Source organism: Oncorhynchus mykiss, chromosome 7, assembly GCF_013265735.2.
Source record: "Oncorhynchus mykiss isolate Arlee chromosome 7, USDA_OmykA_1.1, whole genome shotgun sequence".
Lineage (NCBI taxonomy): Eukaryota > Metazoa > Chordata > Actinopteri > Salmoniformes > Salmonidae > Oncorhynchus > Oncorhynchus mykiss.
In genome coordinates this window covers 186,512-208,707 of record NC_048571.1, presented here as the reverse complement: position 1 = coordinate 208,707, position 22,196 = coordinate 186,512, and the positions used below count along the sequence as shown (strand labels likewise).

General features: G+C 41.0%; 2 protein-coding genes across 6 annotated transcripts in view; one reads left to right on the top strand and one right to left on the bottom strand.

The window, feature by feature from the left end:
• The window catches only part of LOC110519529 (zinc finger protein OZF-like), a 65,879-nt gene that overhangs the window by 32,450 nt on the left and 11,233 nt on the right, over positions 1–22,196 (bottom strand). The window lies entirely within an intron of this gene.
• On the top strand, positions 117–20,464 carry LOC110510711 (zinc finger protein OZF-like). Of its 4 annotated transcripts, none has more exons than XM_036981890.1 (5): positions 119–387; positions 11,777–12,013; positions 17,092–17,334; positions 17,626–17,709; positions 19,814–20,464. In XM_036981890.1, the coding sequence occupies exons 1-5, from the start codon at positions 174–176 to the stop codon at positions 19,864–19,866; spliced, it is 831 nt and encodes a 276-aa protein (XP_036837785.1). In that variant the 5' UTR covers positions 119–173; the 3' UTR covers positions 19,867–20,464. The 4 variants fall into 4 exon arrangements, with proteins under 4 accessions (XP_036837784.1, XP_036837785.1, XP_036837787.1 ...); XM_036981892.1 differs by having other exon boundaries at positions 120–387; positions 19,817–20,464; XM_036981891.1 differs by having other exon boundaries at positions 120–387; positions 18,935–20,464.

The window sequence follows — 22,196 nt, the reverse complement described above, 5'->3', positions numbered from 1 at the left end:
ACAGTCCTGTTTAAGTTGTATTTTAGTATTTTGATACTTAGAAAATTGATAAGCATTAAAAACTTTTCGGATGGACTGTCCCGATTGGCGCAGCGGTCTAAGACACTGGGTTACTACAGTGAAGTAGAGTGTCTTAGACACTGGGTTACTGCGTTACTCCAGCTGGTAGTTCGATGACGTTATTGTACCGAAAATCTCCACACTGCCAGATTTTCGGCACAACACCGGTCCCTGGAAGAGGGCCGCTTCTGGGCCGATTCTTCATTGCTAGCTGGGACTCCTCTTCAATTGCTGTGCGAAGTTCCTATATATTGGCGGGATCTGGAACAAGCTGTGGTACACGTCGATCCAGACCACCCCAAACAGGCTCAATGGGTGACATGTCTAGTGAGTATGCAGGCCATAGAAAAATTGGGACATTTGCAGCTTCCAGGAATTGTGTACAGGTCCTTCAGACATTGTGGCGGATGATTGGCAGGACAATGGGCCTCGGGATCTTGTCATGGTATCTCTGTGCATTCAAATTACCATGATAAAATGCAATTGTGTTCGTTATCCCCCATACCCTAACGCTATGCTACCATGGAGTGCTTTGTTGACAACATTGACATCAGCAAACCGCTCCCCACACAACACCATACAGGTGGTCTGCAATTGAGACGCTTGTTGGGCATACTGCCAAATTCTCTAAAACAAGAGACAAGAGAAAATAATCAGTGGGGCAATCAGTAGTTTTCCCACGTTAACTCTAGTAACTTTAGTTAGCTTGTGTTGTGGTAGTTGTGTGACAATGGCGGCTGCAGCAGCTGTTATCAACTTCAAGGTGGACGTTGTTGCTAACTTGTTAGCATCACCCTTTTCAAAATGAACTTTTAAACTATGTTTACAAATGATCATCTGGTGAGTGGCGTCGTTTTTTGTTGTAGCTCCTTGCTGTTCGCTATCTCTTTGAAAAGAATGACTGTACAAAAGGCTAGGAATTATTTGAAGTTAATCATATCAGTAATGTTAGTAAATCTTATCAGAGCTGTAGCTCCGCCCACCGGCGAAGTGGTGCAGAGCATGCTGGGTGATCCCCAGCTCAGAGAAGATCAGCTGGAGACAAGTGAAGTATATGCCCTGTAATTGTATGGTGCATATGGGTATATTTTGGTATTACATTGTATTCAGGTTCATTGTGCTGTTGTAGCTCTGTACTGAAGATGATGGTGCTGTGCTTTGTAGAAAACGTGCGGCGGCACCCCTTTGATCTCAATTGTTTGGTAAAATGGACCCCATAAAAGGAGAGTAATTTCCCATAATTCTGCACCTTTTGATAGTTGTTCTTCCAGCTTTTTACAGGCAGTCATTTTCTTTTGACGAATGTATTTGCAATTTTGACGGTATAATATATTTTTTAATTAATGTTTTTATGTTTTAAAAACACTACCTTTTCGAAAAGCATTTACTGTTTTGCAAAAGTTGTGTGTCTTGCTGACTCTGTTTTGCTTGTTGGCGATTGAGAGAAACTGTGATACATAAAGACGGTTGCTCCCTGATTAAATAGTACAAGAGTACACCCTGCTGGACAAAATAACTTACTGCACCTGGTAAGTACTAAACAGGCCCGACCCTGCTTAGCTTCCAAGACCAGGCTTATTACAGCTGGTATGGCCGCAAACCAATGACTGTATTGTATATATGATAGGCGATATGATAGGCGACTCCGGGATGCTGGCCTTCTAGACAGAGTTGCAAAGAAAAAAACATATCTCAGACTGGCCAATAAAAATAAAATTAAAGATGGGCAAAAGAACACAGACACTGGACAGAGGGACTCTGCCAAGATGGCCAGCATCCCGGAGTCGCCTCTTCACTGTTGATGTTGAGACTGGACAGAGGAACTCTGCCTAGATGGCCAGCATCCCGGAGTCGCCTCTTCACTGTTGATGTTGAGACTGGACAGAGGAACTCTGCCTAGATGGCCAGCATCCCGGAGTCGCCTCTTCACTGTTGATGTTGAGACTGGACAGAGGAACTCTGCCTAGATGGCCAGCATCCCGGAGTCGCCTCTTCACTGTTGATGTTGAGACTGGACAGAGGAACTCTGCCAAGATGGCCAGCATCCCGGAGTCGCCTCTTCACTGTTGATGTTGAGACTGGACAGAGGAACTCTGCCTAGATGGCCAGCATCCCGGAGTCGCCTCTTCACTGTTGAGACCCTCTAATGTACTTGTCCTCTTGCTCATTTGTGCACCGGGGCCTCCCACTCCTCTTTCTATTCTGGTTAGAGCCAGTTTGCGCTGTTCTGTGACGGGAGTAGTACACAGCGTTGTACGAGATCCTCCGTTTCTTGGCAATTTCTCGCATGGAATAGCCTTAATTTCTCAGAACAAGAATAGACTGACGAGTTTCAGAAGAAAGTCATTTGTTTCTGACCATTTGAGCCTGTAATTGAATCCACAAATGGTAATGCTCCAAATACTCAACTAGTCTAAAGAAGTCCAGTTTTATTGCTTCTTTAATCAGGACAACAGTTTTCAGCTGTGCTAACATAATTGAAAAATGTTGAAAAATGCCTTTTAAAATGATAAACTGTGATTAGCTAACACAATGTTCCATTGGAACACAGGAGTGATGGTTGCTGATAATGGGCCTCTGTACACCTATGTAGACATTCCATTAAAAATCAGTCATTTCCAGCTACAATAGTCATTTCCAACATCAACAATGTCTACACTGTATTTCTATACTTTTTTTTGTTATTTTAATGGACAAAACATGCGCTTTTCTTTTAAAAACAAGGACATTTCTAAGTGACCCCAAACTTTTGAACGGTAGTGTATATATATCAAAAGTCAGTAGTCATTAAAAGTTATGTAATCTTATTGTGTTACTTAAAAAAATAATAATACTTTAGTTTATTTAGCAAATATTTTCTCAACTCTATTTCTTGAACTGCATTGTTGGTTAAAGGTCTATAAGTATGCCTTTCACGGTAAGGTTGTATTCGGAGCATGTGACAAATACAATTTGATTTGATTTGAGTGATATACTGTATGCTTCATTGCGGTTGGCCATTTTGTATCATAAAGTGTAATGCACATATGTCAGAGTCAAGGCCCGCGGGCCACATCCGGCCCGCAAGAAGGTTTTTTACGGCCCCTGGGATGATCTTGATTTATTATTAGAACCGGCCCGCAGCAAGCCGGCAGCCCGCAGATCTTTTACACGCACCAATACTACATTTCCCACAATGCAAAGGTGACGCACCGAGCAGTAGGCTGCTTCATTTCAATATTTATTGGCACAGCAGTCGTCAGCATCACAGTAAAATTAACTTTCAGATACCCATCAAAAATGGCAAAACGGAAGGTGGATACTGAGAACCGGGGGTTTCAAACAAGGTGGGAGTCGGAGTATATGTTCACGAAGGTAGCTGGAAAACCTGTGTGTCTTCTGTGTGGAGAAAGTGTGGCGGTACTGAAAGAGTATAATCTGAGACGACATTATGAAACGAAACACGCGGACACACACGCGGACGCAACTGTCAAGGCCAGTTTTATTTTGGCAGAAGAGATCGCTAAATCAGCCCGGCCATTTACGGAGGGGGATTTCATCAAAAACTGCATGATTAAAGTTTGTGACGAAGTTTGCCCAGAAAAAAGGCAACTCTTTTTAAATGTGAGTCTGAGCAGAAACACCATTGCCGAGAGAGTAGACCAGTTGTCCATCAATCTAAAAGAGCAGCTTGTGAAAAAGGGAAAAGATTTTATTGCATATTCCTTGGCTGTGGATGAGAGCACCGACATTTCTGACATTGCCCAGTTGTCAATTTTCATCCGCGGAGTGGACTCCAACCTAAGCGTGACAGAGGAGTTTTTGGCTTTACGTCCTATGCATGGCACAACTACGGGGCATGATTTGTATGAAGAGGTGTCAAGATGTGTAAATGAGATGGAGCTGCCTTGGGAAAAACTCGTGGGTTTGACAACCGACGGAGCACCTGCGATGTGTGGACACAGGAGCGGACTGGTGGCGAAGATACGGGAAAAGATGCAAGAGGAAAACGCGACAGGTGAGCTGACAGCTTATCATTGTATCATACACCAGGAAGCGTTGTGCGGTAAAGCCTTGAAAATGGAGCATGTAATGAGCATCATCACGCGCACAGTTAACTTTATCAGAGCCAAAGGTTTGAATCACCGCCAGTTCAAGGCATTTCTGACGGAGTTAGAAACGGAGCATGGTGATTTGCCTTATCACACAGAGGTGCGATGGCTAAGCCAGGGAAAGGTGCTTCAAAGATGTTTCGAGCTTCGTGAGGAGATTTGTCTGTTCTTGGACAGCAAAGGGAAAGACACAACACAACTCCGAGACGAAATGTTTCTGTGTGAAATGGCTTTTCTGTGTGACATTACGAGTCATCTGAATGCAATAAACTTGCAGCTGCAGGGTCGGGATCGTGTCATCTCTGATATGTACAGTACAGTGAAGGCATTTAAAACCAAACTGACTCTGTGGGAGACGCAGATGCGGAAAGAAAATTTGAGCCACTTTCCCAGCTGCCAGACCATGAAAGAGAAGCTCTCTACCAGTGCGTTCCCGAGCACACAGTTGGCTGATAAAATAGGTATGCTTGCCGCTGACTTTCGACGCCGATTTGCTGACTTTGAAGCACAAAAAAGCAGGTTGGAACTGCTCGGTAACCCATTTGCTGTTGACGTGGAAAGCTCACCACCAAACCTCCAAATGGAGTTGATTGACCTCCAATGCAATGATGCACTGAGGGCAAAATATGCGGCAGTGGGTGCTGCGGAGTTCGCCCGTTTCCTCCCCGGCACAATGCCCCAGCTGCGCATCCAGGCTGCTCAAACGTTGTCTATGTTTGGCAGCACATACCTGTGTGAACAACTGTTTTCTTTGATGAACCTGAACAAAACATCACACAGAAGTCGACTTACTGCTGAACACCTCCACTCAATTCTGAGGATTTCTTCAGCTCAGAGCCTTACCCCGAACATTGATGAACTTGTGGAAAAGATGGGACACCACCAAGTATCACCCTCAACCTCAAACAAGTGAACATTACTGTGCAATCACATATTTAGAGTTTTTACTCAGTTCAAGTTTAAAAGTTAAAATTTAATATTTGTTTTCACTGCATGTTACTTCTCCTTAAACAAAGTGTTGTTTTTGATTAATAGATTTTTGCACTTTATTTTTTTGTATTTCAATCCAATTATATTTTAAAAATATTTCAGTTGAGTGGATGATAGAAAATTGCTATTATTGTTTTTTCTTTGAAGTAAATTTAGCCCACTTTTGCTAAAATAGAAAATATAGTCTACTGATGGTGCCTTGAATACCGGTTTCTTTCATTTAATGTTCATGTTATGGGGATATTTATATAAAGGAAATTTGTCTTTTGTGTCTGTTGAAAATGAAAGATTACTGACAGAGCCATAAGAAAATATTGCTTTATTTATCTGATCATATTGTAATATATTTGTTAGGTTTTCAGTAGGTTCAATTAGGTTCACTAGACTATATGCGTCATTTAAAAAATTTTCAATGAACATTCGAACAGTCCGGCCCTCGTCTTGTAGCTGATTTTTTTATTTGGCCCTCCGTCCATTTGACTTTGACACCCCTGGTGTAATGGGTTTATTTTATAGTCCAGTTGGGGGCGGTAATGCTACATATTCGATTCCAACCGCCGTTAAACTCCAAAGCAGAGGAAGAAGTAGTTCCGGGGAAGCGCGCTCCATTCTTCAGATAAAGGAAGCGCTAGAACTGTGCTGTGAGGACGGTAACCTTTGTGTCCATTATTACAGGTATGTAATAGCACGTTTAAACTTTCCAATGTCGAAAGACCACGTCATAACATGCTAGGTAACACATCAGTCAAGGTATTACCACGTTTGGTAAAGGTTGTGTGTGTAATTTATGTGTCAAACCGAGTGAGTGAAAAACGTGATAAACGTCACGTAGCTAGATTTTTCTTTTTGAACGTGTATCATTCAAATGTAATTTAATAAAGAGTCAATGTATTTGAGATGTTATTGGCTTTGTGTAAAAATATAAAAAGTCCCACGTGCTGGTAAAATGGCGGTGCGCAATCTGTCTGCATTTAATGATATGTATTTTTATTTTATATATATATATATATATATTATCCAGTTTATTTTGTACTCAATTAGTTCCATCTTCTCCTCCCCTGAGAGTCCGTCTGGGGACCCCCGAGAAAGGGAAGTTAATGATCACCTTTTCCTCCTCAGCTCTTCTGGTCTTAGCAAGATTATTACCTTATTTTCTAAGGTATTTGGACACCTCAAATTTAAAGAGCTTCCAGTTCTTGCAACAAGATTTTTCTTCACAAGCCCTTTCCCAAAAGTGTGAGAGCAGATCTTTAACCTCAAATTTTACTATATCATTATTTAATAATGAGCTATTTAGCTTCCAGTAGGATGCTCTACCCAGGTTAGTATCAGGGGTAAATATTTTGATATCAATGTAAATGGCCCTATGGTCTGTGAGGGGAGTTGTACAAATATTTGTAGTAACACACTCACTATCAATACATTTGGACATAAGCCAAAAATCTATTCTGGATTGTCTGGAACCAGTTTTGTTACTCCAAGTGAATGATCTGTGGCCGGAAACCTCTCTCCATATATCAGTAAGATCAAACTTTTCCATAAAAAGTATTAAACCCAAATTCTGATTGGTTGGCCTACCTGGGGGCCATCTATCAGTTGAATTATCTATTGTAATGTTAAAGTCCCCTCCTATCAGTAATAACGAATTGGGAAATTTAGATAACCAATGAAGTATATGTTTCTCTATAGATTCAAGCAACTCATCATTCTCATGTTTGGTGTTGTACCTGTAGAAGTTTACAGTAATGAGCGTAATGTCATTGTAACTCATCATTCCCATGTTTGGTGTTGTACCCGTAGAAGTTTACAGTAATGAGTGTAATGTCATTGTAACTCATCATTCTCATGTTTGGTGTTGTACCCGTAGAAGTTTACAGTAATGAGCGTAATGTCATTGTAACTCATCATTCTCATGTTTGGTGTTGTACCCGTAGAAGTTTACAGTAATGAGCGTAATGTCATTGTAACTCATCACAAGACAAATAAAGTGACAAAGGGGTCACAGTGTAGAATATTACCACCAAAGCTATTTTTCATTGTAGTGACTGACACCAGCTCAGTTCAGATCCATGGGAGAGCCAAATGTCGTTACCCCACTGTGACCTCCAGAAGTTGGCATCAGCCGAAATTGAGTGAGACTCTTCAAAAACAGCATAAATCTGTTTGAAATTGTTTAGCTAATAAAAATAAGGCCTTATTATTCACATTGTTTCGTAACCCCCTAGCATTAAGATAAACTATAGACAAAGACAAAACAACAAAGATATACAAGTATAAACTCTAGTAGGATGAGTCAAAGACGTAGGAGCAGTGAACGTAAACGATAAGGAACCGAGATCTGCACCATTTAAGTCAATTTAAAGTGAAAATAGCTTATTCCATAACCTTTGAGCTAGACGTTGTCCAGTTTTGAAATTCCACTCAACTGAAAATTATGTTCAAGACCAAACCAAGGGTTCTTGTAGTAAGAGAGACTTAAAACACACTTTAGTGTAATTCAGGAACTATTCTGAGAAATAAAATGCTAAATAATAATTTAAATAAAAGGGTACCTACTATTTTAAGTGCATATGAAAACTGATCATAAAATAATTGAATAAAAAATGCTTTACATGCTTTACACGTTCCTAAGACATTTTTTTGTAAATGAGTATTAATAACTAAATAGAACAATAACCGTGTACAGTCAGAGCAGACCTGTATGCCCTTTAAAACAGTATCTTGTTACTGTATACATCACAAATAAATGCAGCTTTCAATCTTCTTTGTAAGTTTGTAAACAAAATAGGTCTTCTGGTCATACAAAAACAAACTAATAAATTGAAGTACCTGAGTATTCCTGTAAAATAGTCACCTGATGCTTGTTAGGTAAACAACATAAGGAAAATGAGAATACCATAGCTGAAACCATCAACCTGTTCCTTCTGGTGAGATTTTAGGGAGGAATATGGATTTCTGAACCATTGATGAAGCCTCGTCCTCCGACGAAGTAAGCAGCCTTCCCCTCATTTCGTGCTGTCTTGATCGTTGGCCACAACTTGTTCCTTCTTTCTATGTCCTCCGGGCTGAGATGCTCGGTGAAACGCAGACCATGGCTCTGAAGGAAGGCGTTCTTCCTAGCAGCTTTTCAGACAGCATCACTGTAGAATCTGGCAGTGAAGAGGATGGGGTAGTAGTGCAGGTGTACTAAAGCAGTCAGCGACTCTGAATGGGGTAGCAGTGCAGGTGTACTAAAGCAGTTAGCGTCTCTGAATGGGGTAGCAGTGCAGGTGTACTAAAGCAGTTAGCGTCTCTGAATGGGGTAGCAGTGCAGGTGTACTAAAGCAGTTAGTGTCTCTGAATGGGGTAGCAGTGCAGGTGTACTAAAGCAGTTAGCGTCTCTGAATGGGGTAGCAGTGCAGGTGTACTAAAGCAGTTAGCGTCTCTGAATGGGGTAGCAGTGCAGGTGTACTAAAGCAGTTAGCGTCTCTGAATGGAGTAGCAGTGCAGGTGTACTAAAGCAGTTAGCATCTCTGAATGGGGTAGCAGTGCAGGTGTACTAAAGCAGTCAGCATCTCTGAATGGGGTAGCAGTGCAGGTGTACTAAAGCAGTTAGCGTCTCTGAATGGGGTAGCAGTGCAGGTGTACTAAAGCAGTTAGCGTCTCTGAATGGGGTAGCAGTGCAGGTGTACTAAAGCAGTTAGCGTCTCTGAATGGAGTAGCAGTGCAGGTGTACTAAAGCAGTTAGCGTCTCTGAATGGGGTAGCAGTGCAGGTGTACTAAAGCAGTTAGCGTCTCTGAATGGAGTAGCAGTGCAGGTGTACTAAAGCAGTTAGCGTCTCTGAATGGGGTAGCAGTGCAGGTGTACTAAAGCAGTTAGCGTCTCTGAATGGGGTAGCAGTGCAGGTGTACTAAAGCAGTTAGCATCTCTGAATGGGGTAGCAGTGCAGGTGTACTAAAGCAGTTAGCATCTCTGAATGGGGTAGCAGTGCAGGTGTACTAAAGCAGTTAGCATCTCTGAATGGGGTAGCAGTGCAGGTGTACTAAAGCAGTTAGCATCTCTGAATGGGGTAGCGGTGCAGGTGTACTAAAGCAGTTAGCTTCTCTGAATGGGGTAGCAGTGCAGGTGTACTAAAGCAGTCAGCATCTCTGAATGGGGTAGCAGTGCAGGTGTACTAAAGCAGTCAGCATCTCTGAATGGGGTAGCAGTGCAGGTGTACTAAAGCAGTTAGCGTCTCTGAATGGGGTAGCAGTGCAGGTGTACTAAAGCAGTCAGCATCTCTGAATGGGGTAGCAGTGCAGGTGTACTAAAGCAGTCAGCATCTCTGAATGGGGTAGCAGTGCAGGTGTACTAAAGCAGTCAGCATCTCTGAATGGGGTAGCAGTGCAGGTGTACTAAAGCAGTTAGCGTCTCTGAATGGGGTAGCAGTGCAGGTGCACTAAAGCAGTTAGCGTCTCTGAATGGGGTAGCAGTGCAGGTGTACTAAAGCAGTCAGCATCTATGAATGGGGTAGCAGTGCAGGTGCACTAAAGCAGTTAGCGTCTCTGAATGGGGTAGCAGTGCAGGTGCACTAAAGCAGTTAGCGTCTCTGAATGGGGTAGCAGTGCAGGTGTACTAAAGCAGTTAGCGTCTATGAATGGGGTAGCAGTGCAGGTGCATGAGTGAGAGACAATTTCACGGTCACACTATTTTGAAGCTGAATGTAATGATTATCAGTTTCTACATGTGTACTAATATTAAGACACATTCAGTTGTTTCTATATTTATCTATAATTGTTACTATGGTGTGAACGGGAAATACAATTGTCAGTGGTGTAAAGTAACTAAGTAAAAACACTTTGAAGTACTGCTTAAAGGAGACGTTTTATTTTTTATAAATGGCATGTTATGGTTACGTGCACTTGTGTTGTGTAATTTAAAGTATGTACTTTGTTTAATGTGAATGTTTTGTTGTTTGTTGTCAATAGCTACCTGATCTATTGTAATTACATACAGTGCCTTGCGAAAGTATTCGGCCCCTTGAACTTTGCGACCTTTTGCCACATTTCAGGCTTCAAACATAAAGATATAAAACTGTATTTTTTTGTGAAGAATCAACAACAAGTGGGACACAATCATGAAGTGGAACGACATTTATAGGATATTTCAAACTTTTTTTAACAAATCAACAACTGAAAAATTGGTTGTGCAAAATTATTCAGCCCCTTTACTTTCAGTGCAGCAAACTCTCTCCAGAAGTTCAGTGAGGATCTCTGAATGATCCAATGTTGACCTAAATGACTAATGATGATAAATACAATCCACCTGTGTGTAATCAAGTCTCCGTATAAATGCACCTGCACTGTGATAGTATCAGAGGTCCGTCAAAAGCGCAGAGAGCATCATGAAGAACAAGGAACACACCAGGCAGGTCCGAGATACTGTTGTGAAGAAGTTTAAAGCCGGATTTGGATACAAAAAGATTTCCCAAGCTTTAAACATCCCAAGGAGCACTGTGCAAGCGATAATATTGAAATGGAAGGAGTATCAGACCACTGCAAATCTACCAAGACCTGGCCGTCCCTCTAAACTTTCAGCTCAAACAAGGAGAAGACTGATCAGAGATGCAGCCAAGAGGCCCATGATCACTCTGGATGAACTGCAGAGATCTACAGCTGAGGTGGGAGACTCTGTCCATAGGACAACAATCAGTCGTATATTGCACAAATCTGGCCTTTATGGAAGAGTGGCAAGAAGAAAGCCATTTCTTAAAGATATCTATAAAAAGTGTTGGTTAAAGTTTGCCACAAGCCACCTGGGAGACACACCAAACATGTGGAAGAAGGTGCTCTGGTCAGATGAAACCAAAATTGAACTTTTTGGCAACAATGCAAAATGTTATGTTTGGCGTAAAAGCAACACAGCTGAACACACCATCCCCACTGTCAAACATGGTGGTGGCAGCATCATGGTTTGGGCCTGCTTTTCTTCAGCAGGGACAGGGAAGATGGTTAAAATTGATGGGAAGATGGATGGAGCCAAATACAGGACCATTCTGGAAGAAAACCTGATGGAGTCTGCAAAAGACCTGAGACTGGGACGGAGATTTGTCTTCCAACTAGACAATGATCCAAAACATAAAGCAAAATGGAATGGAATGGTTCAAAAATAAACATATCCAGGTGTTAGAATGGCCAAGTCAAAGTCCAGACCTGAATCCAATCGAGAATATGTGGAAAGAACTGAAAACTGCTGTTCACAAATGCTCTCCATCCAACCTCCCTGAGCTCGAGCTGTTTTGCAAGGAGGAATGGGAAAAAATGTCAGTCTCTCGATGTGCAAAACTGATAGAGACATACCCCAAGCGACTTACAGCTGTAATCGCAGCAAAAGGTGGCGCTACAAAGTATTAACTTAAGGGGGCTGAATAATTTTGCACGCCCAATTTTTCAGTTTTTTATTTGTTAAAAATGTTTGAAATATCCAATAAATGTCGTTCCACTTCATGATTGTGTCCCACTTGTTGTTGATTCTTCACAAAAAAATACAGTTTTATATCTTTATGTTTGAAGCCTAATACCGAATACTTACTCAAGGCACTGTAATTGACTAGAATAAAGAAAGTGAAAGAACTGTCAAAACAATAACTTGTGTTCGTTTCTCTTTATTACTACAGGCCAAATCAGGTCAAGTCTGAGGCTGGTAACATCAACAGTGAGGACAAACCCAGCCTGCCTCTCTCCTTCCACACTGAGTCCAAACCTACAGTCACTGGGTCCTGATTGTGACAGTGGAGCCCAGTTTGCACTGCAGGATCCAGAGATGGCATCAGTGAAGCTGGAAGACTGCAGTCAAACACTGGAGCTGAATGCCAACATTAAAGATGAAGCAGAGGAGAAACCGGTTTCTCTTAGTAAGCACAGGTTTTTTCTAATTAAGTTTGTGTTCATTCCAACTTCACACTGTGTATGAAAAGTTGCAGTAGAACTGTTTCAATTGAAAGGTTAATGTTATTTCATGGTTTGACACCAGTATTGTCACCATTTGTTTTATTCACTGGGCTGTCTGGAGTGATCAGAGAGTAGACTAAAAAAGTAGACAAACTGACAGTGTTTTAGGGTTCTATGAAATGAGTGTGTAGTTTCTAACCCCTGTGATAGTGAGTGGAGAATGATATGAAATGAGTGTGTAGTTTCAAACCCTTGTGATAGTGAGTGGAGGATGATATGAAATTAGTCTGTGTAGTTACTAACCCTTGTGATAGTGAGTGGAGGATGATATGAAATGAGTGTGTGTAGTTTCTAACCCTTGTGATAGTGAGTGGAGGATGATATGAAATTAGTCTGTGTAGTTACTAACCCTTGTGATAGTGAGTGGAGGATGATATGAAATTAGTATGTGTAGTTTCTAACCCTTGTGATAGTGAGTGGAGGATGATATGAAATGTGTCTGTGTAGTTTCTAACCCTTGTGATAGTGAGTGGAGGATGATATGAAATGAGTCTGTAGTTACGATCCCTTGTGATAGTGAGTGGAGGAATTTTACAATTCCTACCAGGTGTGAAATTGTCATCACACCAAATGGGTGTAAAACTGGATAATACAGGGGATTCTTCCAGATATTGCTGTACTTTGTGCCATATAGTTGGTGTTTTTAACAAAGGGATTAGTAGTATTCTTCTATGTTAAAGGTGGCAGTGTTTACAGCCTTATTATAAAATAGATGATTTTTTTTCCCCCCTCGTCAATCTACACAGTACCCCATAATGACAAAGCAAACACAGGTTTTTAGAAATTTGACAAAACAAAACAAAAACATTTACAAGTATTCAGACCCTTTACTCAGTACTTTGTTGAAGCACCTTTTGGCAGAGATTACAGACTCTAGTCTTCTTGTGTATGACGCTACAAGCTTGGCACACCTGTATTTGGGGAGTTTCTCACATTATTCTCTGCAGATCCTCTCAAGCTCTGTCAGGTTAGATGGGGAGTGTCGGCACACAGCTATTTTCTGGTCTCTCCAGAGATGTTCAAGTCAAGGCTCAGGCTGGGCCACTCAAGGACATTCAGAGACTTGTCCTGAAGCCACTCCTATGTTGTTTTGGCTGTGTATTTAGGGTTGTTGTCCTGTTGGAAGGTGAACCTTCGCCACAGTCAGAGTTCCTGAGCACCCTGGAGCAGGTTTTCATCAAGGGTCTCTCTGTATTTTGCTCCTTTCATCTTTCCACTCGATCCTGATTAGTCCCCCAGTCACCTCCCTGACCAAGGCCCTTCTCCCCCGATCTCAGTTTGGCCGGATGGCCAGCTCTAGAAAGATTATTGGTGGTTCCAAACTTCTTCCATTTTAAGAATGATGGAGGCCTTTCGATCATATCCTTGGACTAAAATGATGGTCACTCACATGCAACACTAACATCATGTGCAAAGGGCCTCTGGGTAACGTAGCACATTATTCAATGGTATCACTTTTTCTCCACAGGCTGTTCATTTCTGATCTTTGATACTTTCTTGGTTTATTAAGGTTTCATGGGATATATATATATATATATATATATATATATATATATATACTACGATAACGCTATATATGTATGGACCATTTTGTTACTTAGTGTTAGGTTCTAATTCTCAGAGTAAAAACTCAACGGACACTATGAAAGCTCAAACCAAGTTTATTCTTCTCAGAGGATGTAGCTGCATTAGAGAAAGACATTGCTCACACAAGCACTGATATTTAACCCTTTCTCCTAGGCTGAGTCTCCTCCTACACATCTGACCAAACAGTTTTCTGCCTAGTAGTTAAGATACAAAGTGATACAGCCATAAATGTCTCTTTCTCCCTTAATAACGTATTCTTATCGGCAGACTCAATAGCCTTGGTTTCTCTAATGACTGCCTTGCTGCCTCGCCTGGTTCACCATCTACTCCTCAGATATAGTTCAGTGTGTCAAATCGGAGGGCCTGTTGTCCGGACTTCTGGCAGTCTCTATGGGGGTACCACAGGGTTCAATTCTCGGGCCAACTCTTTTCTCTGTATATATCAATGATGTCGCTCTTGCTGCGGGTGATTTCCTGATCCACCTCTACGCAGACGACACCATTCTGTATACTTCTGGCCCTTCCTTGGACACTGTGCTAACTAACCTCCAAACGAGCTTCAATGCCATATAACACTCCTTCCGTGGCCTCCAACTGCTCTTAAACACTAGTAAAACCAAATTCATGCTCTCCAACCGTTCGCTGCCCTTTTAGCCACACTTCTGACCTAGAATATGTGGACAACTATAAATACCTAGGTGTCTGGCTAGACCGTAAACTCTCCTTCCAGGCTCATATTAAACATCTCCAATCCAAAATCAAATCTAGAATCGGCTTTCTATTTCGCAACAAAGCCTCCTTCACTCACGCCTCCAAACTTACCCTAGTAAAACGGACTATCCTGCCGATCCTCGACTTCGACGATGTCATCTACAAAATAGCTTCCAATACTCTACTCAGCAAACTGGATGCAGTCTATCACAGTGCCATCTGTTTTGTTACCAAATCACCTTATACCACCCACCACTGCAACCTGTATGCTCTAGTCGGCTGGCCCTCGCTACATATTCATCGCCAGACACACTGGCTCCAGGTCATCTATAAGTCTATGCTAGGTAAAGCTCCGCCTTATCTCAGCTCACTGGTCATGTTGGTTGATGTTTTTAGTATTTATCGCCACAGTTATTAATTGTACTGCACAAGAAGTCCAAGAATCTGGACCTCATATCTGCAGCTGAGACATTTTTGGGCCTCCAAGACCGCAAGGACTACTGTTGCCAGATAACGTAATATTAATTTCTCTACCATAAGCCGCCTTCAATGTTGTTTTAGAAAATGTGGCAGTATGCCCAACCAGCCTCACGACTGCAGACCACCAGTATGTTGTGTGGGCGTGCGGTTTGCTGATGTCAATGTTGTGAACAGTGTGCCCTGTGGTGATATCGGGGTTATGGTATGGGCAGGCAAAAGCTACAGACAATGAACACAATTGAATTTAACAATGGCAATTTGAATGCACAGAGAAACCATGACAAGATCCTGAGGCCCATTGTCCTGCCATTCATCCTCCGCCATCACCTCATGTTTCAGCATGACAATACACTGCCCCATGTCGCAAGGATCTGTACACAATTGAAAATGTCCCAGTTCTTCCATGGCCTGCATACTCAGCAGACATGTCACCCTTTGAACATGTTTGGGATGGTCTGGATCGACGTGTACGACAGCTTGTCCAAATGTAATTACTCTGATTCCTTTAATTAGGATGTTTACTTTGCTAACAGTGGAAATTATTTTTCATGACACAAGAGGTAGGCTACCTGATTCTGGCAAATGGGTTCCAGAACAAAAGACAAAAAAAGTGACAGGTGCTGGAGGATCCAACTGAAATTAAGCACTTCCCTTCTCATATAATAGGGTAGGGCCATTCCAAGTATCCACCAAACCAAGATAGACAACAGCCGGTCGTTTCCAATGGGAAGAGATAAGTCATAGTGGGCAGAGCCAAGCACGAGCTAGCGAGATCCTATTGGCGCGTTCTAGCGCATATCTGCATATTTCTGTTAGGGAACGCCTCCTCTATGAAGCACTCTTGTGCAATAACTCAATTCGACTTTGCGTTCCTTCTCAACGTCTTTAAAAAAATAAATAATAATTTTTGCAAAGGGTGAAGTCTACAGAACTGGGTCCACTCTGTTCACAACTGATTTTAGTTTTGGGAACAGAACTGTATTAAGATCAGATGTTTCATTGATTAGAACATTTGCAGAATGTCGGACAAAATAGATCTCGTTCCGTCTTCTCCCACTGCCGCCCAGTGGGCTTCCTCTCACTACCATATTTGATAGTGAGTTGAAACGCTAAGCGGATGCTTCACATTCCTACATCCGGTGAAATATCTGTCTCATTGTTCTACCTGTGGCTGCACTGTGGTAGTGGGGGAACAGGAAGTTCTGGGTACACAACATTCTTCAGAATAAAGAAAGAACCAGAACTGTGATGTCAAGAAGATAAACTTTTGTGTCCGTTTCTAGTTATTACTACAGGTATGTAATAGCACGTTTAAACGTTGTAATATCAAAACAACATGTTATACCATGCTAGGTAACATCCGTTAACGTATTATCACGTTTGGTAAAGGTTTGATGTGTTGTGTCAAACTGAGTGAAGAACGTGATAAACAATTTTACAAGTCACATAGCTAACGTTAGATACTTTGGGTTTGTCTGAATGGATGTACATCATTTCCTCAAGAATCTATTTATTTGAGATATCTGAGTTTGTTTAGCATGTTATTGGTTTTGTGTAAAATTCACGAGCTGGTAAAATGTAGCTGTCCACTCTGTCTGCTCCAACGGACTTCAGTGCTGGTGCAGAGAGACAATTTCACGGTCACACTCCAGTTTTGAAGCTTAATGTAATGATCATCAGTTTTCTACATGTGTACTAATATTCAGACACATTCAGTTGTTTATGTCTATCTATACATGTTACTATGGTGTGAAAGGAAATACTATTGGTTTTTGATTTGAAAAATACAGTGAAGACAAGGTTATTCAGGAAAATAGTGCTGCTTAAAACACTGCAACCTTGTACTGAATGTTTTTTAGTCATTTATGCGAATTCGGGAAAACCTATAATAGGTTAAGTGCACTTACGTTGTGTAGACTAATTAAAACAGGTACTTTGTCTAATTGTAATGCATTCGTGTTTTGTTCTAAATGCTTATCTACCTGATCTATTGAAATGAGATCAGTGCTTAACTTGGACAGAATGTTAACAGTATGTTGGAGCTCCTGCACCTAAAAATGAGTACCGACACCTATTTCAGTCCAAGTCCAGCACTGAAATAGATCATTTAACAAGAATAAATATTATATATTTTATTGAGAATAAAGAAAGTGCCAGAACTGTCAAGACAACTTTCTGTGTCTGTTTCTCAATGATACTACAGAACAACTGGAATTAAGTCTGAGGCCGGTAACATCAACAGTGAGGACAAACCCAGCCTGCCTCTCTCCTTCCGCACGGAGTCCAAACCTACATTCACTGGGTCCTGATTGTGACAGTGGAGCCCAGTTTGCACTGCAGGATCCAGAGATGGCATCAGTGAAGCTGGAAGACTGCAGTCAAACAATGGAGCTGAATGTCAACATTAAAGATGAAGAAGATAAGATTGGGAAATCTCTTTCTCATGGTAAGAGAATGCCAAGATTGTGCAATGCTGTCAAGGCAAAGGGTTAGGGTTAGGGTTAGGCTAACCCTATTTGAAGAATCTCAAATATAATGTATTTTGATTTGTTTAACACTTTATTGGTTACTACATGATTCCATGTGTGTTATTTCATAGTTTTGATGTCTTTACTATTATACAATGTAGAAAATAGTAAAAATAAAGAAAAACCATTGAATGAGTATGTGTTCTAAAACTTTTGACCTGTAGTGTATATCACACAACTGACTGGTTCTTCTGATGTTGTTCACACAGGAGACCGTGTTGAGACATTCTCGACATCCAGAGAACAACAGCAGGAAGCTCACAGAGCTAAGAGGTCTCACCACTGTCCACATTGTGAGGAGAATTTTTCAATTCTATCAAAGCTAAAATTACATGTAAAAATACACACAGGAGATAATCTGTATTCCTGTACTGACTGTGGGAAGAATTTTACAACATCAAAGGCTCTGACAGTTCATCAGAGAGTGCACAGAGGAGAGAAGCCTTATTCCTGCTCTGACTGTGGGGCGAGTTTCTCTCAACTGGGCACCTTAAAAAGACATGAACGTATACACAAAGGAGAGAAGCCTTACTCCTGCTCTGACTGTGGGGCGAGTTTCTCTCAACTGGGCGACTTAAAAACACATGAACGTATACATACAGGAGAGAAGCCTTACTCCTGCTCTGACTGTGAAAAATGCTTCAAAAGATCAACTGCTCTAAAAGTTCACCAAAGAAATCACACAGGAGAAAAGCCTTACTCCTGCTCTGACTGTGGAAAGAGTTTCTCTCAACTGGGCGACTTAAAAACACATGAACGTATACATACAGGAGAGAAGCCTTACTCCTGCTCTGACTGTGAAAAATGCTTCAAAACATCAACTGAGCAAAAAGTTCACCAGAGAACACACACAGGAGAGAAGCCTTACTCCTGCTCTGACTGTGGAAAGAGCTTCTCTCAACTGGGGGACTTAAAAACACATGAACGTATACATACAGGAGTGAAGCCTTACTCCTGCTCTGACTGCGGAAAGAGCTTCTCTCAACTGGGCCACTTAAAAACACATGAACGTATACATACAGGAGTGAAGCCTTATTCCTGCTCTGACTGTGGAAAGAGTTTCTCTCAACTGGACAACTTAAAAAGACATGAACGTATACATACAGGAGTGAAGCCTTACTCCTGCTCTGACTGTAGAAAGAGTTTCTCTAAACTGGACAACTTAAAAAGACATGAACGTATACATACAGGAGAGAAGCCTTACTCCTGCTCTTAATGCGGCAAGAGTTTCTCCCGATTGGGCAACGTAAAGACACACCACCGGATACACACTTGACTGAAGCCTTATCACTGCACTGACTGTGAGAAGAGATTCTACAGATTGGGCCATTTTAAAAAGACACCAATGTATACATAAAGGAGAGAAGCCTCATCAGTTCTCTCAGTCCAGCTAAGATTTGTCACTTAATTCTCATGTCATTAAATAATTGGCAACATTGAATTGGATCAAATGAAGCGTAGAACGCTCTATTGTAAAAAACAAAAAAACATTAAGGACACCTGCTCTTTCCATGACAGACTGACCAGGTGAACCCAGGTGGGCTAAGGAATGAAGACACTGGACACTGAAAATTCTAAAACTGTTGCCTGATCTTATGAATCCTGGTTCCTGCTGTTTCACGCTGATGGGAGGACTGGGGTATGGAGGAAACCACGAGGACATACATCCAGTGGTGGAAAAAGTACCTAACTGTCAGACTGAGTGAAAGTTATGATACCTTAATAGAAAATGACTCAATTAAAAGTGAAAGTCACCCAGTAAAATACTACTGGAGTAAAAGTCTAGAAGTATTTGGTTGTAAATATACTTAAGAATCAAAAGTAAAAGTATGAATAATTTCAAATTCCTGAAATTAAGCAAACCAGACCGCAAAATTGTCTTGTTTTTTTATATTACAGACAGCCAGGGGCAGACTCCAACACTGACATAATTTACTAACAAAGCATTTGTGTTTAGTGAGTCTTCCAGATCAGAGGCAGTGGGGAGGACCAGGGATGTTCTCTTGATAAGTGTGTGAACTGGACCATTTTCTGTCCTGCTAATCATAAAAAAAATGTAACAAGTACGTTTGGGTGTCAGGGAGTAAAACGTGCATTATTATCTTTAGGAATGTAGTGAAATAAGTTGTCAAATATAAGTAGTCTAGTACAGATACTACTAAAGTAGTTATTTAAATAATTTTTACTTAAATACTTTACACTGCCTGCATCCATGACTTGTGTCAGCATTGCAGGGTGGTGGTGTGATGGCGTGGGGTGTGTTTTCAGGGCACACATTGGGGGGACTTGATAAAAGTTGAGCAATGTTTGAATGCCACAGGATATCTAAACATCATTGCCAATCAGGTGCCTCCCTTCATGACAGCAGTGTATCCATCTGCAAATTGTTTTCTTCAGCAGGATTATGCTACAAGGCTGGTCCAGGAATAGTTCCAATAACATTACAATGAATTCACTGTAATTGTGCATCTGTGGGAGGAGATGGAATGAGCTATTCAGAGTAGATCCACTCCCAGCCAACTTGACACAATTGTGTGAAGCATTGGAGTCAACATGGGCCAGCTTCCCTGTGAAACGCACACAACACCTTGGACAGTCTATGCCGTGGCGATTTGAGGCTGTTCTGAGGACAAAGGGGGCTGCAACTCCATATTTGGAAGGTGTTTCTAATGTTTTGTACACTTTGTGTATATCAGATAAAGATGGTGTGATGATCAGTTTTCAGCATTAGTTTGGGTGGATTATTTTATATTACTAAATAACGTTTGTTTAATGATAAATGTAGAGCTTGTATGTATATTATGTATTTTTTAGTGTTTCCTGTTTGACCCCAGGAAGAGTAGCCGCTGGGGATCCTAATAAAATACTAAATGTATCAGATATTGATGACGTGTTGATCAGTTTTCACCATTACTATTTTAATGAATGTTTCATTCAATGTGTTTCTATGGGATATAGTAGTAAAGGCCAAATTCTGTATTTTATCAAATCATTTTTAATCATGTTTATACCTAATGTCCTAAAATACTAAATAAATGATCTAAACAATCCATGGTACGACCTTCTTAAAACCATCTCATATGTCAGCATAGTATTGTAATGCATTATTAGTCTTTTTATGGTGCCAAAGTCCAGGGACAGCATTACCACCACGATCCAATAATGACCCAGTTACTATTGGGGGAATGGAACCAGAGGGGAAGCTTGTGTTACCTTTCTCACACCACTACAGTATTCATTTCAACAGACCTTTTCCACAACCCATTGTTAGAGCTCAATCTATACCAAAGACTATATAGAGGGTCAGACTGTTAATGGAGTGGTAGGCTTTATGACTGTTAATGGAGTGGTAGGCTTTATGACTGTTAATGGAGTGCTAGGCTTTATGACTGTTAATGGAGTGCTAGGCTTTATGACTGTTAATGGAGTGGTAGGCTCTAAGTTTTGACAAAAAAAACGTTTCTCTGTGTATTTTGTTCATTAGTCCACTGTTAATACAATGCCAAAAGGTTGCATGTTAGCAATCAAGTTAGAGCACTTTCAGTACAGAGAAAAAAGTGGGATGCTTATGCAAAGTATATGCAAATTAGCTAAATAATAATTGCATATCATTTGCATCACACCTTTTGGTATGTACTACATTGTTTTCTAATCCTGGTCCTGGGGATCCATAGAGGTGAGCTTGTTTGTTTTTGCCCCTAACACTCACACACTGGATTCAACTAAACAACTCAAGCCTTTGAACTGAATAAGGTATGTGAGTGCGAGGGCAAAAACACACATGTACACCCCTTTGGGACCAGGATTGGGGAACACTGCTGTACTGAAAGTCCTCAATCTTCAGAACTTCACTGCTGACGTGCACAGCATTTGCATTGTTTACAGGGTGATGAAACCAAGGTGGACATTTGTAATTTGATTGAACTATCCCTTTAATTAGAGTTCCGTTAGAGATGCATTTGCTCTAAGCATGTGCTATATTCATTTATTTTATAAAAGTGCTTTTGTCATCTCTTAAGAAGGCTAGACGAACCTAATGTGTGCTCGCATACTCCCTTAAAAGACCTTCGCTTGAAAAATGAGAAAAAGTGGCAGTAGCACTGTTTGTCCATTTTGACACGCCATAGAACCCTTTCTCCGTTCACAAATTATAATTGGATTTTAAGGTTTGTATGAATGTTCTGCTTCATAAAATGTTTGTCATCACAAATCAACTGCATTATACTTAAACACTTTAACCAGTAAAATGTGTTTTTTGCTATAGCCTTTATCAATGAGCGTTCTGTAATCTTAGCGACTGTTCAATAAATAATAAAAACAACATTTTAAGGGTATATAAACCCAAAGTTATTTGTTTGGAAGTAATAAAAACGTACATCTAGACGACTGCTGCCAAGAGTCGCACACCTCTGTGAGTGACGTCAGTGTGTCGAGTACTGAAAAAGGCTCTATCGCCACTTCCTCAAAATGGATAACTCAAATCTGTCATTAATGTTGAGTGCTGTTGACCAATGAAGGGGCTTAAACTTCGACTACCGACTTAAGCAGAAGACTTGCAAGGAAAAAATAAAAGTATGTACATGCTAGGCCTATTAATTTAGACAAAGGTGATTTTACCACTGTAATCAGATCAACATTATGTTATGGTCATTGAATTGATTAGCCCACTAACCACGTGTTAAATGTGTAGTGTAGCCTAGACGGTAGGACTATGAATTGGGCAGCGATAGGCTATTTGTTAATAGGTAAATTATGTTCTGGCCCGCAGACTAGCTACAAG

Bases quoted from the DNA above. Each gene is read 5' to 3' on its own strand.
- LOC110510711 (XM_036981889.1), top strand. From the start codon at position 174: ATGACGTTATTGTACCGAAAATCTCCACACTGCCAGATTTTCGGCACA. The intron at 388-11,776 runs GTGAGTATGCAG...TTATTACTACAG, and splicing joins CTCAATGGGTGACATGTCTA to GCCAAATCAGGTCAAGTCTG. The intron at 12,014-17,091 runs GTAAGCACAGGT...ATGATACTACAG, and splicing joins GGAGAAACCGGTTTCTCTTA to AACAACTGGAATTAAGTCTG.